This window comes from Larimichthys crocea, chromosome IX (genome assembly GCF_000972845.2).
Source record: "Larimichthys crocea isolate SSNF chromosome IX, L_crocea_2.0, whole genome shotgun sequence".
NCBI lineage: Eukaryota > Metazoa > Chordata > Actinopteri > Sciaenidae > Larimichthys > Larimichthys crocea.
In genome coordinates, this window is record NC_040019.1 from 3477855 (window position 1) to 3492305 (window position 14451).

Sequence of the window (14451 nt, forward strand, 5' to 3'; positions counted from 1 at the left end):
CCTGACAAGGAGAGACAGGGACAAGCTGGAGCTGTGGACGGACACATCTGGGAATCAAACTCTCCTAGATAAACAAACTGACAGAAGAAGAGTCCTTTTGAAGGGTAAAAATCAAAGCCAGTTCACTAGACTGAGACTTAAGGGTGTTTATTAGAAGAACTCTGCTTATTTGCTGGAACACAACAAGTGGTGTGTTTCAATCAACTGGAAACTCCAATCTGAAGAATATCAAAGGTTCAACAGATGTTAAGATGATAAAGAAATATTGTAGAAATCATTTAACCTTCATGGTTAACTTTTTGTGTGACTCAAATCAGAACACAAACATGATTTTAACTGGATAAAAATGTTTTGGTACAATATAGAGTATGTTATTGTAGATTTCTAGAAGAGTTGGCCCACAAACACAACATTTAATCCAACCTTCCAGTCAAAGTTCAGTGTTGGGGTCAACCTGAACAGTATCCCTGTTGAATAATGTTCTGGGTGCAACATACTCGCCATTAAAATCTCAACATGCTGATGTTTAGCAGGTATGTTTAGCATGTTACTATAAATAACATGTCACTATAGCTCAACATACCTAAAACCAAAATGCCATCCACTTGTTTTAAACCTTCAAGTGTTCAGAATGGATGAATTCAGTGGAAACTTGAGAGTTCAGTGCCAACTCTACTGAATTGGTGTAACAGAATCAAAAAATTCAACATTTTGCTGATGGAAAGGTAGAAAAACAAAGAAAGAGTGGAGCAACTAGAACAACTCGAGTTGAAGTTGGGATTATTAGACTATTTCGTTGAGGTTCAGGCAAGATTTATGTCTAAATAAAATGTTCAAATTGAGAAAAAAGTAAGCTAAAAATCATTTTTCTTCCATGACTTGTAACTGAACCCTGGTCACTGGAGATTAAGGCAAGTGTCCACCAACCCTGACCACTGTCAGGCTACCTATTTCTACTCATGCTTCCTTCATATAATCCTTAGTTCCTTAATTCCTAAATCCCACATAATCCTTTGGTGGTGAGGAGTAGTTCTTGCTCTCTTCATGCATGTATTTCCAACTGAAAACACAATGCTCACTTTTTAGGAGACCAAGCTCAACCCCTCTGTATGTCCTACAAACCTAGACTCCAAGTTGCTATTGTGCCGGGCCTGCCAGAGTCCAGAATTACATAACAGATAGATAGAGAGGCTGAAATAGCACAGTGGTAGAAGGCTAGTATGAAGGGATTAATCAGAAAAGGACAGTTAAATAATCTCTGAACTGGAAAACCAGGCTGCAGCTACCTTTTCCCTTTTCTTGTAAGCACTTTAAAACTGCTCTCATGTAAAAAAATAAATAATAAAAAAGTAGAACTACCAGGTCTTTGTGCTTGGGGAAACTTTCAGAGAGATATTTTTTTTTACTGTGGGTTAAGTGGCTATTGCTACAGCACAGAAAAGTATGTTTTTATTATCCACTCTCCTTTCTTTGTTCTTAGCAAGACACACCACAGGAGCAGAATTTCTGGACTTTCATTTTAGGAGCCAAATCCTGTGTGAAGATTCTTCTTTCATGCAGCTATATGTCGCCTTACTGCCACACAATTTTGCCCAATCCATAGCCAACACTAATGCTAATCCAATAAAAAATGAAATGCACACTTCTATTCTGACCTGTTATAAGACGCAAAGGGGACCTCACATAGCAGAGATGAAGGGAAATCATCCTTATCGCGCTGCTTGCGTGCAGCTAAGCGTACACTTGAGAGCTGATGTAGCGTCACCGCTTTTCTGTCTGTCCTCCATCTTTTCCCCAGTTTAAAAATGGGATTGCTCTTGAGGAAAAGCAAGCTTCTTTCTACTCGGTGGGAGGTTGCAGAGATGTCACGCTTTCAAAGCGGCGTGTTTGATGAGAGGGGAAGTTTTATGGGGAGACAGTATCCGGCACAGAAAGCATGTGTACATTAGGGTGGGTAGGGGGTGCGGGCAGAGATACCATATGTAGCCCTAAGGGTGTCTTCTATCACACTGTTTTGCTTTTAAAATCATGCATCTCAAGGGGGGTTAAGAGCACCAATTAATCATCCTCATCAGTCATAATCTATCAGACTCAGCTGAGGTACTCTGTGCGTGCCACAATTCTGTTTAAACCTAATCTCTCTCTATATATAACAGCTTTTATTCACAAAGCAAATATAATTTGTTTAAGGGCATGAATACAGGAATTATTCAAATACAACCATTGTTAGAAGACAAAAGGCAATTTCTCTATTCAGAGTCCAGAGCTCCAGTTTGCTTCGGCGCTTTTGCCGGTTGCATTCAGAGATTTGAAACACAAAATATTTCACAGATGAATTTCAAAAAACATCAAGAGCGTGCTGAGGGATATACTGGGATTTGGCCGTGCTATAGCTAAATCACATTTAAATTGATTCATAACAGTTCTATACAATAAACTGCAAATATGCTGACAGGCTGAGCAACACACATCCTTCAAAAATTCCTTCATTGTTACTTTATTAAATTTTGGAAGATGGCTCCTCTTTTGGAGTTGGTTATGGTTATCTAGGGTTACACTGCATATCCTGCACATAAAGACACCCTTACTCTTCTTATTTAATGATGTGGAGGAGGACAGCTTCCTTTACAGAGGTGGTAGGTTTGCATTGTCAGACCTATTTCTGCACTTTTTCTTCACATTTCAGGAGAAAGGTCAGACAGAAGAACATGTTATCATTATCGTTGTCTTGAGGAGCATTTTGCTCATGGCAGGAAGGGCACTGACTGTGGACTTGGATCTTTGCAGCATATAGTCCCTGGAGTTTATTGTTGAACATGTATGTCCACCACAATGACAGGATTTTTATTTTTTTTGTGCTATTATTGTTGTAGAGTAGGAATAAAAACAGGAAGATGCACATAGTGGCAGGGACAGTGGAAATAAGTAAAATGAAAACACTAGTGGGAGCCTTGTATAAGTTAGCCACATCCTGTGAATCACATCCTGGAGGTGGTGGCGGTGTGACTTTTACTAAGAAACAATAAATTAGACTCATATCTCTCCTGCCGGGCTCATTTACATTGTTATGCAGTTATACTTATTTGCAAAGGCAAATACATTTGCAGAAACATAATGAAGTGAATTGCATATTTTATAAACATAGTGAGGAAATGTTTTAGATTAATGTATGAAAATGGTAACACAGATCATATTACCAGAATATAATGACAATACAATGTCCACTCGTAGCTGTGTTCTATGGTTATGTTTAAGCACGTAAAGCACTTTATTAAACTTCTCCTCTTTAACTCTTTAGTATTTAACTTAAACCACGATCTTACTAAGGTGCCTTTGTTGTCTAAATCTAATCACATGGACGATTTGGGATGCAAACCCCAGTTTCTGGTGTCAAAGCCCAGCACATATGCTCAACATCCACCCTAACCACATCCCTATGGGTTGTTATTGAGGCACAAGAAGGTTACAGTTTCCAACAACAACATAATCCAGGTAGTGATGACCTCTCCTTCAAATGGTATTACACAGCAGTATGTCTGTACACTTCATTTCTAGGATACTTGCTTGGATGACGTCGATGATGCCAATGTGTCTTTAAACAGAAAGCAACTGGCATCATTTACACACCACTGGATCATTTGGGTTTATTCAACCCAAATGGGTAATGCACCATCTTAACTATGAACTAGCTAACAAGGGACACACCAACTGTGTTTGTGGGCCTGTGCCCATGTGTTTATGTTCAGCCTCCGCTCTCAAAACTCCCCATCAACTCCACTTCTTTCTGTCTGCTTCTCTCGTCTACGTATGTTACTGAAGAGATGTATTCGAAACATTTTGTGCTGCCCCAGGCAAATTTTCCATTGATTTCGTATGCTGGCTCTGAAAATTCACTTCATGTTTAGGGTTGAGCCAAAGAAAATCAAATATCAGCGACTGTCTCAGATGTAAATTTCTGCGACTGATTGAGTTATATTACCGATCTGGATAGCGATTTTTTCCTGCTTCCGATACAACTTCTCTTCAAAGTTGGGCAATCTTAATTTCATATCCTGATCTATTTCTACCCACGCATACATGTGTTTCTTCGGCTTAGAAATGGAGGTATTGTTACTGTATGTATCACTATGATATATCTTCCTTCAGCAGATGGTCCTGTAGGACCTCTGCTCTAATTAACTAGCCAAATTTGTTGTGACAAGGTTATTTTTACTGTATACTTTGGTCCATTACAAGTTAGAATAAGCAATGCTGAGACCTGGAAATACTGCTGCATACAGTTTCCCCTTATGGCAGATACAGCCATTGATCTAGACACACACACACACACACACACACACACACACACACACACACACACACACACACAGCTCCCCAGTAATAAATAATAAGAGAAGTAATACACTAAAGTAGTGATGTAGAGCACATGCATGGATAGATGCATACTCTGTAAAAGAAAAGGAAAAAGCTGCATTAAGTGCTTTGTTTTTACTGTGCCCATCCCTCCCAGACTCCTCCTCGAGAGGCTGCCATTAATTCAGCTCAGCCCTCTCATAGCTTCATCAGTGTTAATCAGAGCTAAACATAACATTAGGATCCCTTCAGCATGCTTTCAACAAGGCTTGAAGGCATGCGTGTACACATGTATAGCTATGGTGCGTTTGTTTGTTGACTGAAAAGTGGTCGATGAGGTGAGCTTGAGGTGGCACCGTTGGCCAGCAGCTGTTAAGCAATAAAGGAAAGCAATAATCTTTTTTTTTTCTGAAGGTCAAACTAGTGTATTTAAAAAGTATTAAAACATAAGTAAAGTATATGGTTTATTTAATCAACAAAAAACATCTGCATCTTCAATTTTTAATAGGTCCTCAAGGTTTAATAGGTTGGTAACAGATTTTTTTTTATTTTTTACAGTCAACCTGTAAAATCTAACTGTTGGCAGTATATAGTTAGAGCTTCCAGGTGAAGCCAAAGTGGAAATGTCTTTAATCTGAGAACGTTTGGGACCAGGCAGGTTGCCATATTTTCCTGTCAAAACCAAGTGGCAGCCTCCGTGGCTGTGAAATGAAGCCAATGCCAAAGTGACAAAAAGCCCAAAATTGGCCACTTGAGGCTGGCTACAGAACAAATTAAAGTTAACATATTAAAATGCCCAACTTCACAGCAGAAATGAACATGTTAATTAATAGTTTATAGCTAATTTCCCCGTTCATGACGACTGTACTGAGGGTGAATTTTTATAAAAACTCACCTGTGCAAATTATACTAAGGTTTAAAATTATGCATAATTAAGAGTGTGGCCGCTTTTTTGACAGCTTTCATTCAGTCCGCCTTAACTCCACCCACGCTCCATGTCATTATTTGGTAGAGCCAGGAGGCAGCAGAGAGCCATGCCACTGTGAGCCTCACAACGCCTCTTCTTCAACCTATGGGTGATGTCATGGATATTACTTCCATGTTTTCTACTGTCTATGGTCAAAGCCAAGCACGGCTCAACTCGCAGTACATCACCCACCAGCTCCACACACTCTCTTGATCTAATAGTTGTCCACAAAACACTGGGTGAGGTCACAGTAGGCTTACACATGATGTGACAGATGGAAATAGTGCCATAATATATAGAAAATACACAATAAAATGTGGCCTCACCTGCAACACCACGCTTTGGTCAAAGTTGTATGCACTGGGTCGTCCCTCCAGGGTGGAAAAAGCCACGTTTCCGCCAGTAAGGGGGGAGATATCACTGAACTCATCTGTACACAGAGCAGTCCTCTCATCATCTCCTGGGCGAATGTAACCCTTAGAATCCTTCCCGTAGGTCTTCTTACAAGAGGCGCTGTAATATTGGTAAGGCAACCAGGGCCCATCCTGTTCTGTGCGCTTGTAGATGGCGAAGCTCTCCGGCCGGCTGGTGTAGAATTTCAATCGTATATAGGTTATCTCGAAAGCCTTCCCTGTGGAAAATAGATATGATTAGCTTTAAATGGAATAATTGAAAGAATTACTGTTAGAACTAGATCTATTGTAGCAACACAGATAGATCAGGACTGGTTATGTAAGAGACAAATACTGTGGGGTTATAGTTTAGAGCCCAGGAGCAAAGAGAAAAAAACTCTGACATAATTGCATTATAGAAAGAAGGAAAACAATGGGGGATCAGCTTAATTTCCCAAGCAGGGTAAATGAATGTCATTCCTGCAGGAGCAGAAGAATACCCAGGATTATTTTCTCATTATCCAGATCATAATAGGCCCCAGAAGTGAAACATAGGTCAAAGGGAAAGAGACATATTATATTAACTGTAGGACAGAATAAGCCAACTCACAGAAGGGAGGAAAGTGGCAGCATTGCTGAACTGTCTGGTTAAAATATATTCTGATGCAACATTTGAGGTGCGACAGGAAAGCAACAGATCAATAGAAAAGTGATTGATCAAACACGCAATGCACTAATGAGTATCATGGGATATGAGTACGGCATATAATTAAACATATCATTGACTGTATTGATGCGACGTTTTAGTGGCGCATCAACCATTTTGGGGGTCATGGAGCGAAACAGATGGAAAGAGATGTAAGACTTTTCATAGGTTTATATCTCCCCTAAAGCAGTGATTTGACTTCAATCTGTGAAAAAGAAAAAGGAAAAAAAACGTGTTTCAGAGCACAGTGTCTGCGCCTGGAAGAGCCGAAACAAACGAGGAGATATACCCAGATTTCCATTTGAGTTGGTGTTGGGGGATTTAACAGATCCGACTGGGTTTCATTGTAATTGGTGTTGCGTTGAAACAGAAGAAATGTCTGAAAAGTAATTTTTGGAAGTGCATAATAAGAGGAGGAATGAGTCTCCCAGGTACATGTTTAATTAAATGATAGGAAAAACTTAGAAAAGAATGCGTTTTGGCATCTTTTTCGGCTCAGATGGCTTAAATTATAAGTGTTTTTCTTCACAGTGCTTCCCGAGTGAAAAACTGGAAGTTATTATACCGGGGGAAGTTATTAATTTGCGACATAGCTGTTTTTACGGGAAAGCTGATATTGTTGATCTCAAAGCAAACAGATAATCAATGCGTTTCATTCTGCTCGAGTGGTGTCATTTCCTCCCATTGTTTACCCAGCGTGGACACTTCAAGCAATAATCTTAGAGACTTATATTTCCTGAATATGAACGCACTTTGAGAATCTGCCAAACGTTGGTGCAGCTTTACTGGGGATTAACTGGACAGACACAAAAATGAAGTCATATTGAGACCGAGAGTGCGAAGTAATATGGAGAAACTCTCTTAACAGGCTTCTTCATTGCACTCGTGGGGATTTTTTTCTACATCATTAGATACTAAAGTCTCAGCCGCTCTGCACACTCATAGAGGGATGCCATCCACTGGTACAGCCATAATGACATCTGTTGCTTTTCTCTGCCAAGTCAGAACTCGGCATCTCAGTCTCTTGTCTCTGCGGCAATCTCTAATGGTATCTTTCCTTTAGGAGAACCAAGATCATTTAGCTTTCATTTAGTCGCTGCATGAGGTGAGCTCAGCCCTGTGGGGACTGAGGCAAAAACATAAAAAGAGGCAGAAGATGAAACATTAGCTGGATATCCCCTGTGATGAAACGCAGACTAATTGCAAAGGGTATTTGTATGTTTTTATGTATAATGTGTAATGATACGTGATGCATCCTCTTTCAGGAAAGAGCTTGTATTTTAGCTATTAAGATTTTAACCGAGCACAGAAGCATCTATCTATACAGAAAATCCACCCTCTGATGGGATTCGCACATTTATTTTCACAGCTCAGTTTGTTTGCTGAAACACAGGTTTTTTTAGCACTATAAAATTAACCCAGTTAAAAAGCCTGGGGTGGCTTTACTGATCCAGTGGCATCACAAGTCAAACCACAGCTGCTCATGTTGTACACAAACACAACAAAACTATTTGTACTACTTCAAGAGGAAACGCTTGGTGCTGCAGAAATTCCAGTCTGACCTGTTCTGAATCATTAGTGTCAACTTAACACAGCTGCCCCAGACCGAGACAGACTGAGACTAAACTCACCAGCAAGTACTGTAGACTCAATATTTGCAATCTGTTTACTCCAAGCTGAGATTTTTGTGATGAGCAAACACACGGCTGAGTGGATTTATTTTCTAATCGTGCTGCGTCTCAAAGTTCACAAATAAAACAGAATCGAGGGGAGAGAATTGTGGCAACAATCTGGCTGTGAGAGCGTCATGCCAACTGTTGCAGACTTTTAGAATTGTTTTACATCTGAGACAGGATGTTGTTTGTCTTGCACTGAATGAGAACCAGCTGCAGACATCAATGTGCGCTCTTAGAACGTGTACGTGTGTGTTTCTCGAGTCTTTGTGGGAAAAACCTGACCCCAATTCCTTAACCAGCAAACCACCCAGCATTTTCTTTTTCTTCTTCCCCCCCTTCGTCTTCCTCATTATGTTTTGTTTACTCCCCACAAAGCAGCCCGACTTCCCCGTTTCTTTCTACTCTTCCACAGACCCACTCTGACCTGGCTGCAGTATGTGTCCCTACGTCCTACTGCTGTGTTTATCATCCCAGCATTTGCCTGTATTCCCTTCAGAGAGAGCTTGTTTTGTTTGGAGAGGCAAAAGAAAACAGTAATGTCGAGGACACCTCCCACTGGTAACCCAGATGGATCACAGAGCTTTCATATGGAACAAAGGCATGCCACACATACAAAATTTAGATATTGAGTTACATAAAATTCTGTCTTATGAAAACACAATTATTCTTCTTTTTTAAAACTTCTAGAATTATCCAAAGGTATCCGATATAGAAAACACATGTTATGGAGATGTGCAGAAAGAGGGCAAAGGTCAATTCAGTGATGGAGACAGACTTGTGGGTGTTGGGTTTGTTTGAAGAATAACAAACCCTCCAGACAACACAACATACCTTTGCAGCAGCAGCAGCAGCAGCATTGGCACAATTCCCAAGGAAAAGAAATAGCCAGAGATTAAAAACAACAAAGCCTCAAAACACAGCCAGACATCTACTTGCTATTGGAAATCAATAGTCTCCATTTGACAGAGGCACTTCTTGCCGTCAGTGCACGTGATATAACAGTTCCTGTACGGTCAAAGCTCTGACATTTTCAACTTCTGTCATCATTTTGTCCCCGTCTCTAGTTCCTTTGAAGAAGAGCTTTTTGATGGGGGGCACCCACTCTCCACCCACAGAGAAGGAGGAGGAAAACTCTCAAGAAGGCTTCTAATCTTCACTGACTGACTGCTGGAAGTTCAAAAAGTATAGTCTTGGTTATAGTGACTGTAATCAATATTTATTATTTAATACCAGTGGATCAAAATCCTCATAGTGGCAAACACACAAAGAATCACCTAACTCTAAATTATCCAAAGCTACTGATCTTTATAGCATTTTTAACCTCATTGTTCATATTTTCCCTTTAAACTTTAATGTTTTGGTTCACCCTCACCACTTTCCATAGTTAGTAACTGGCTGGTTAACATGATGTAGTAGCATTTAGCTGCTAAAGAACCAGATGTTTCATAAAGGAGATGGTGGAGACCAAAATTAGAGCTCAAAATAGAGTGAATCTCTGATCTACATTCACCAGGTGACCAGAGATAGAAATACAGATACAACAAACTCCAAATGCATGTATTATATTAATTGTCTGTGTCTACTGGAAGTGTTAAGTAACAAGTTTATCATAATGTGGTGGTGAAAATAAGAAGCCAAGAGAAGATCTAGAGAGGAAACACCCTCATACTCAACAGAAAACAGGGTTTGGCAACCTCCATGCCTACTAGCCCTGCAAGTTATTTCTGATCAATTGGTTTCTTCCATAATTGGCTCAGCTTCACACCCAGACTTGTTTTCAACATCTCTCGGCTTTGACTGTTTGAACATACCAAAGAATAGCAGGATCTGGAGGAGGTGACTTTGACTTGATGTGCAAAGCAGCTTTTCATAGAACTGATGAAGTGCTATGTCAGTATAGCAGCCAATAAAACAGTTATTGGATGTTTAAGGGTATCTTTAATCGTATCTATATCCCTAGTGGCAACTTCGAAATCCGTTCAGCTTGCATTTCATTGACAAAACAGATCTTTGCTCCCAATAAGACAAGCTGTCAATCAAACTAATTTATCACTCAAGCCTGAAATTTCCCATGAACTTTGTCTTGTTAGATAAGATAAAGAGAGATAAGATAGACTATTGATCCCACACAGGGAAAATTCACTACCAGTCGTAGCTCCAGAGAGTCCACAGAGTTTATGAATATCCGTCCATGCACACAATTTTATCCACTTATCCTGTACAGAGCAACGAAGGGTGGAGTCTACTCTAATGGTGATCTGGATAGATCACAATTGTACCCTAGGGAAACATTCAGGCTTATGGGGAGATTTTGAGTCGTCAATTAAAGAACTTTGTGTTTTCCTTTGGTTTCCTTTTCATCCAGAACTTGAACGCGTCGTGTCAGCAGTTTGTTATCAACCAACATTTGTTACCACACAATCCCATCCTCACTGTGATGGATCACCTGCAGTATTTAGCAAGCATCAACTCTCTGGAAGTTTATTTTCACTACTGCGATGCTTTTTTGCAGAGTTCAATTCATTTTTCAGTGTTCGCTTGTCAAGATGTAGATCAGAAGATTGATTACGTTTGTTGAATCTGGACGGAAAAAGGCTACTTCATAGGCGAAGGCAGTGATTTCCTGGAATCTTAGACGGTTAACCGTATGTTGACGGCAAGATTCTAAACACTCTAACATATTAAACAAATGAGATGTTATGTTAATTGTTATGTATGTGCTTTTATTCTAAGCTAAAATAACAATCTCTTGGCTCCAGCTTCATAAGCCGAATATGAGAGTGGTATTGTTCCTCTAATGTAACAGAAAGGCCAAAAAGTATCATTCTCAAAATGTCCAACTTGTCCTTTAGAATTAAAGAGTAATTTCTGTCTGCGTAGGTCAATTTGTTTTAGGTTTGCTGACTCTTTGTTTGTAACCTGACATTGCACATTATGGGAAAGGCACTGGTGACTTCTCCTGATTTGGTAATATATTCACTATGTGGACATGCTGTTTGTTATTTGTAGAGCCAGAGGAGAGCACAACCAAGGAGAGGACTGATTAAATAACATAGGAAATGTTGTTTCCAACCCCCGGGTTTAAACTGAGACTAAATTCAATTTATTAAATGTCCTCTGCCCAAAAAAAATATTAATTTTCATTAGTATTTATTTTGAATTATGGAGCTTAATAATAAAAGGAGGCCCTGAGCAATATTCTTCAAATTCTCAAATTCCTGTGGAAGCCCTATTTTAAGACCTTCTGTACCAGACACACAAACGCAGCTCAGCAAATAAATGGAAGTGGGAAAGGTAATTTCATAGACAGAATTGTATTAATGCATTGTAACATTAATCGCCACAATTTAATTCAGTTAAAGTGACAAATGTGCTCTGTTACTTATTTCAGCAGTTTTCCGCAGCATGGTAATGGGATAATGATGCTAATGGCTCAAGTTGGTCTCATAAAGTTTTGTGAAATGAATGCAAATGCAAATATGTACAGAGTGTGCAAAATGTGAGTTAAGTGTATTTCCTCAAAGGAAAAGACTGCGTGAAGGAGGTAATCCTAAAGACTTGTATTACCGACATAGAAATAATGCAGCATGGTGAAAGTGGTGGATGGCTGTTAAACTGTTTAAACCCACGTTCAACGCCAAGTCCAACACAGATCAGATGATCTTATCTTCAACCAAGCTTTCACCCAGGCTGAATCATCCTCATCCCAACCATATGATAGCTGAGCCAGATGTTTTACTTGTATGTAAGTAATTGTTAGTCAAGATTTTCAAGTGTTCAAATTGAACTACTGTCAGAGAATCCACTTCATGCCGGAGAAACATTATGTTCACGCAATTTGTGCGAACAAGTGTCTTTAAGAGTTTGGCTCATTTAACGAAATGCCATAATATATTCCAATTAAGAAGCCACTTCTTTTTCCCCAAATCATTATACTCTCCTTACTCACTCACTTGCATCATTATTCAAATCTTAATTTCACTCGACAGTGCAATTGTGCTTTCCATCGTATACATTGTATCTATTAATCCATTGCAATAATAGTTCTCGCCCATTTCTTTCCACTACTCTAGTAGTTGCAGAGTTCCCTGGAATATATTGCTGGTTTAAACAATCCAGCCAACACAAGTTAATTGTTCTTTAGATGTAATTTTCTGGTTACAATTTGGTTTTGACAGGAACTATGTTAATTAAAGGCGTCTGACCACATTAAAAAAAAAAAAAAAGTCCAGTTAAAGCTTAATTAAAAGCTTAAATGCGTTTATGAGAAATTTCTCTCCAAAAGCTTTGTGAACACTTCATCAATAGAAAATTAGCATAGTTTCAAGTGACAGTAGACCTGCTGACCAAGTCCTTGACTATGCAAAAATGACTGGCTGGGGGGTTAATGGAAGTTACCTTCCTGAAAAGTAAGTATATCTTTTGAATTTCAAATGCATTTTATGTAAATGCCTGGCTAACTTCAGTTGGCCCTCCTTTTCTTATCAAAGTCTCATTCCTGCCAAACTTGGGGCTTTTCTGCAGGTTATCAGCTGCTTATTACCTTTACAGTCAGCTGTACAGTATATTTAATGCTTGCTGAAATTAGCATTGGGTTGAGCCTTTAGCAAATGTTGAATTTATAATGTGATATAATTTGAAATGTGGATTTTCTGCTAAATTGCTTATACAAAAGGTTGATTTGTAACCTGTAGTAGTCCCAAATCATGCTGAAGACATGTTTCTATGATATGTCATGGTTGCAGTCTAGTCACTCTGGCCTGAATCATACGCTAAAAAGAAGCCTCATCACATTGAATTGTGACTGTACTGTCACAGTGCAGTCAGGTTTGGATGGGTTCATCACGTAAAAACTCCACCGCCGTATGTGGGCTGAATAAAAGCAAATGTGGGCCAACACTGGGCCATCACTCATTTGCTATCTAGGCATGTCAGATGCAACGACGTGCCCTTCTCATCCACTTTAAATCCCACCAAATTCTCAGACATACCCTTGTGGCTACATGCTCACAAACACTCCAAGTCTAAGCCTTGTCTGAGCCAAAGTGTTTTTTATTAAGACAGTTCAGAGCCACGACTGAATAACACAAATCATGTGTTGTTAAGCACAGCTGTTTTGTATTACATGTTTCCCCATCATTCAACTGCCTGTACACAACATAAAAATTGTGTTGCACAAAAAAAGCTATGTGAAAAACTCCTCAGACTCGACTGGTGTGAGGAAAACTAACTATGAAATGACTCTTAACACACAAGAAACATCTGCATTTAATCTATTGCTGATATTCTGCTCCAGGATACAGGAAATGCAGTGCACACGAAAATCTTTCAAACTCTTGGATAGATACTTTACAAAACATTATAGGAAGATAGAAGACCTGAGCACATATAGTACCTACTTGACCTAAATCCCTCAACCGCCCTCTCCACACTACTACAAGTTGAGGAAAGTCAAACCAAAGAATTCTGAGGGTCAAACCAAAGAATTCTAGGGGTCAGACTGAACTGAGGATGTGCTGCTGTGCTCTTACCCAGGTGGAGGGTGAGGTTGACAGAATTGGGGTGCTGGATACCATAATACATGGACTGGCTCTGCCACCATGTGTTCTCCTCGCTCCTGTGGAAGTCTGTCAGGAGGCTAGCATTGTGGTGTAGGTCTGGGTCTGATGCGTCACAGTAGTGGCACGAGCGTGTTGAGCCAGTCTGCATGCAGTAGTCCTCAGGTGGGGAGCCGCACACATTTGATGCCACCGCAGTACGATTGAAAGCCAGGTTCTCAAACCTGGGCATGCATGTGCTTGGGGTGCCCTCATCATCATAGCAGGAGTCCATTGCTGCCCAGACAAGGAGGTGGCAGTGCAGATGAAGAGAGAGTAGGATGGTCACAGCAAAGGAAGTATCCATGTCTACAAGTGGTTACAATTATCTTCAAAGTTCACAAACAAACTTCCACATTCATATAACCTGATGCAAAGACCCAAATGCATGAAGACCCTGACTTGAGAGAAGCAATCCAAGAACAAAAAAAGTAGTCCAGCTTTGTATGACTCTCTCTGTTAAGTCTGCAACATATGTTCACCCTCTGTGGAGTGGAAGGAAGTTTGTGCAGAAATTCCTCTAATCAGGGGCAGCATGAGAGAGGCAGAGGAGGGGCAGGGGTGTGAGCAGGAGGGTAGAAGAAGAAGTCCATGAAAACTTCTCCACCTGCTGGCCAACAAGAAAACAGCAGCACCTTTAGCTACAGATGTAAACTTGGGCAAAATATTCTCATTTGACAGAAAAAAAACACTTTCTATAACATCTTTAAATAATGCAGCAGTGAGGTTGTTACACCTCTGGGCATTGAGATAGTGAGTA

The 14451-nt window shown here is 39.9% G+C and overlaps 1 protein-coding gene across 1 annotated transcript in view; it reads right to left on the minus strand.

The window, feature by feature from the left end:
• lamc3 (laminin, gamma 3) overlaps window positions 1–14235 on the minus strand; it is a 105218-nt gene extending 90983 nt beyond the window's left edge. Inside the window, exons 1-2 of the mRNA XM_019269141.2 lie at window positions 13626–14235; window positions 5647–5951 (exon numbers count right to left, since the gene is read on the minus strand). Of these exons, the coding sequence (XP_019124686.1) occupies window positions 5647–5951; window positions 13626–13998 (678 nt within the window). The 5' untranslated portion in view covers window positions 13999–14235. The remainder of the gene's footprint in view (window positions 1–5646; window positions 5952–13625) is intronic.
• Window positions 14236–14451: the final 216 nt, after the last annotated feature.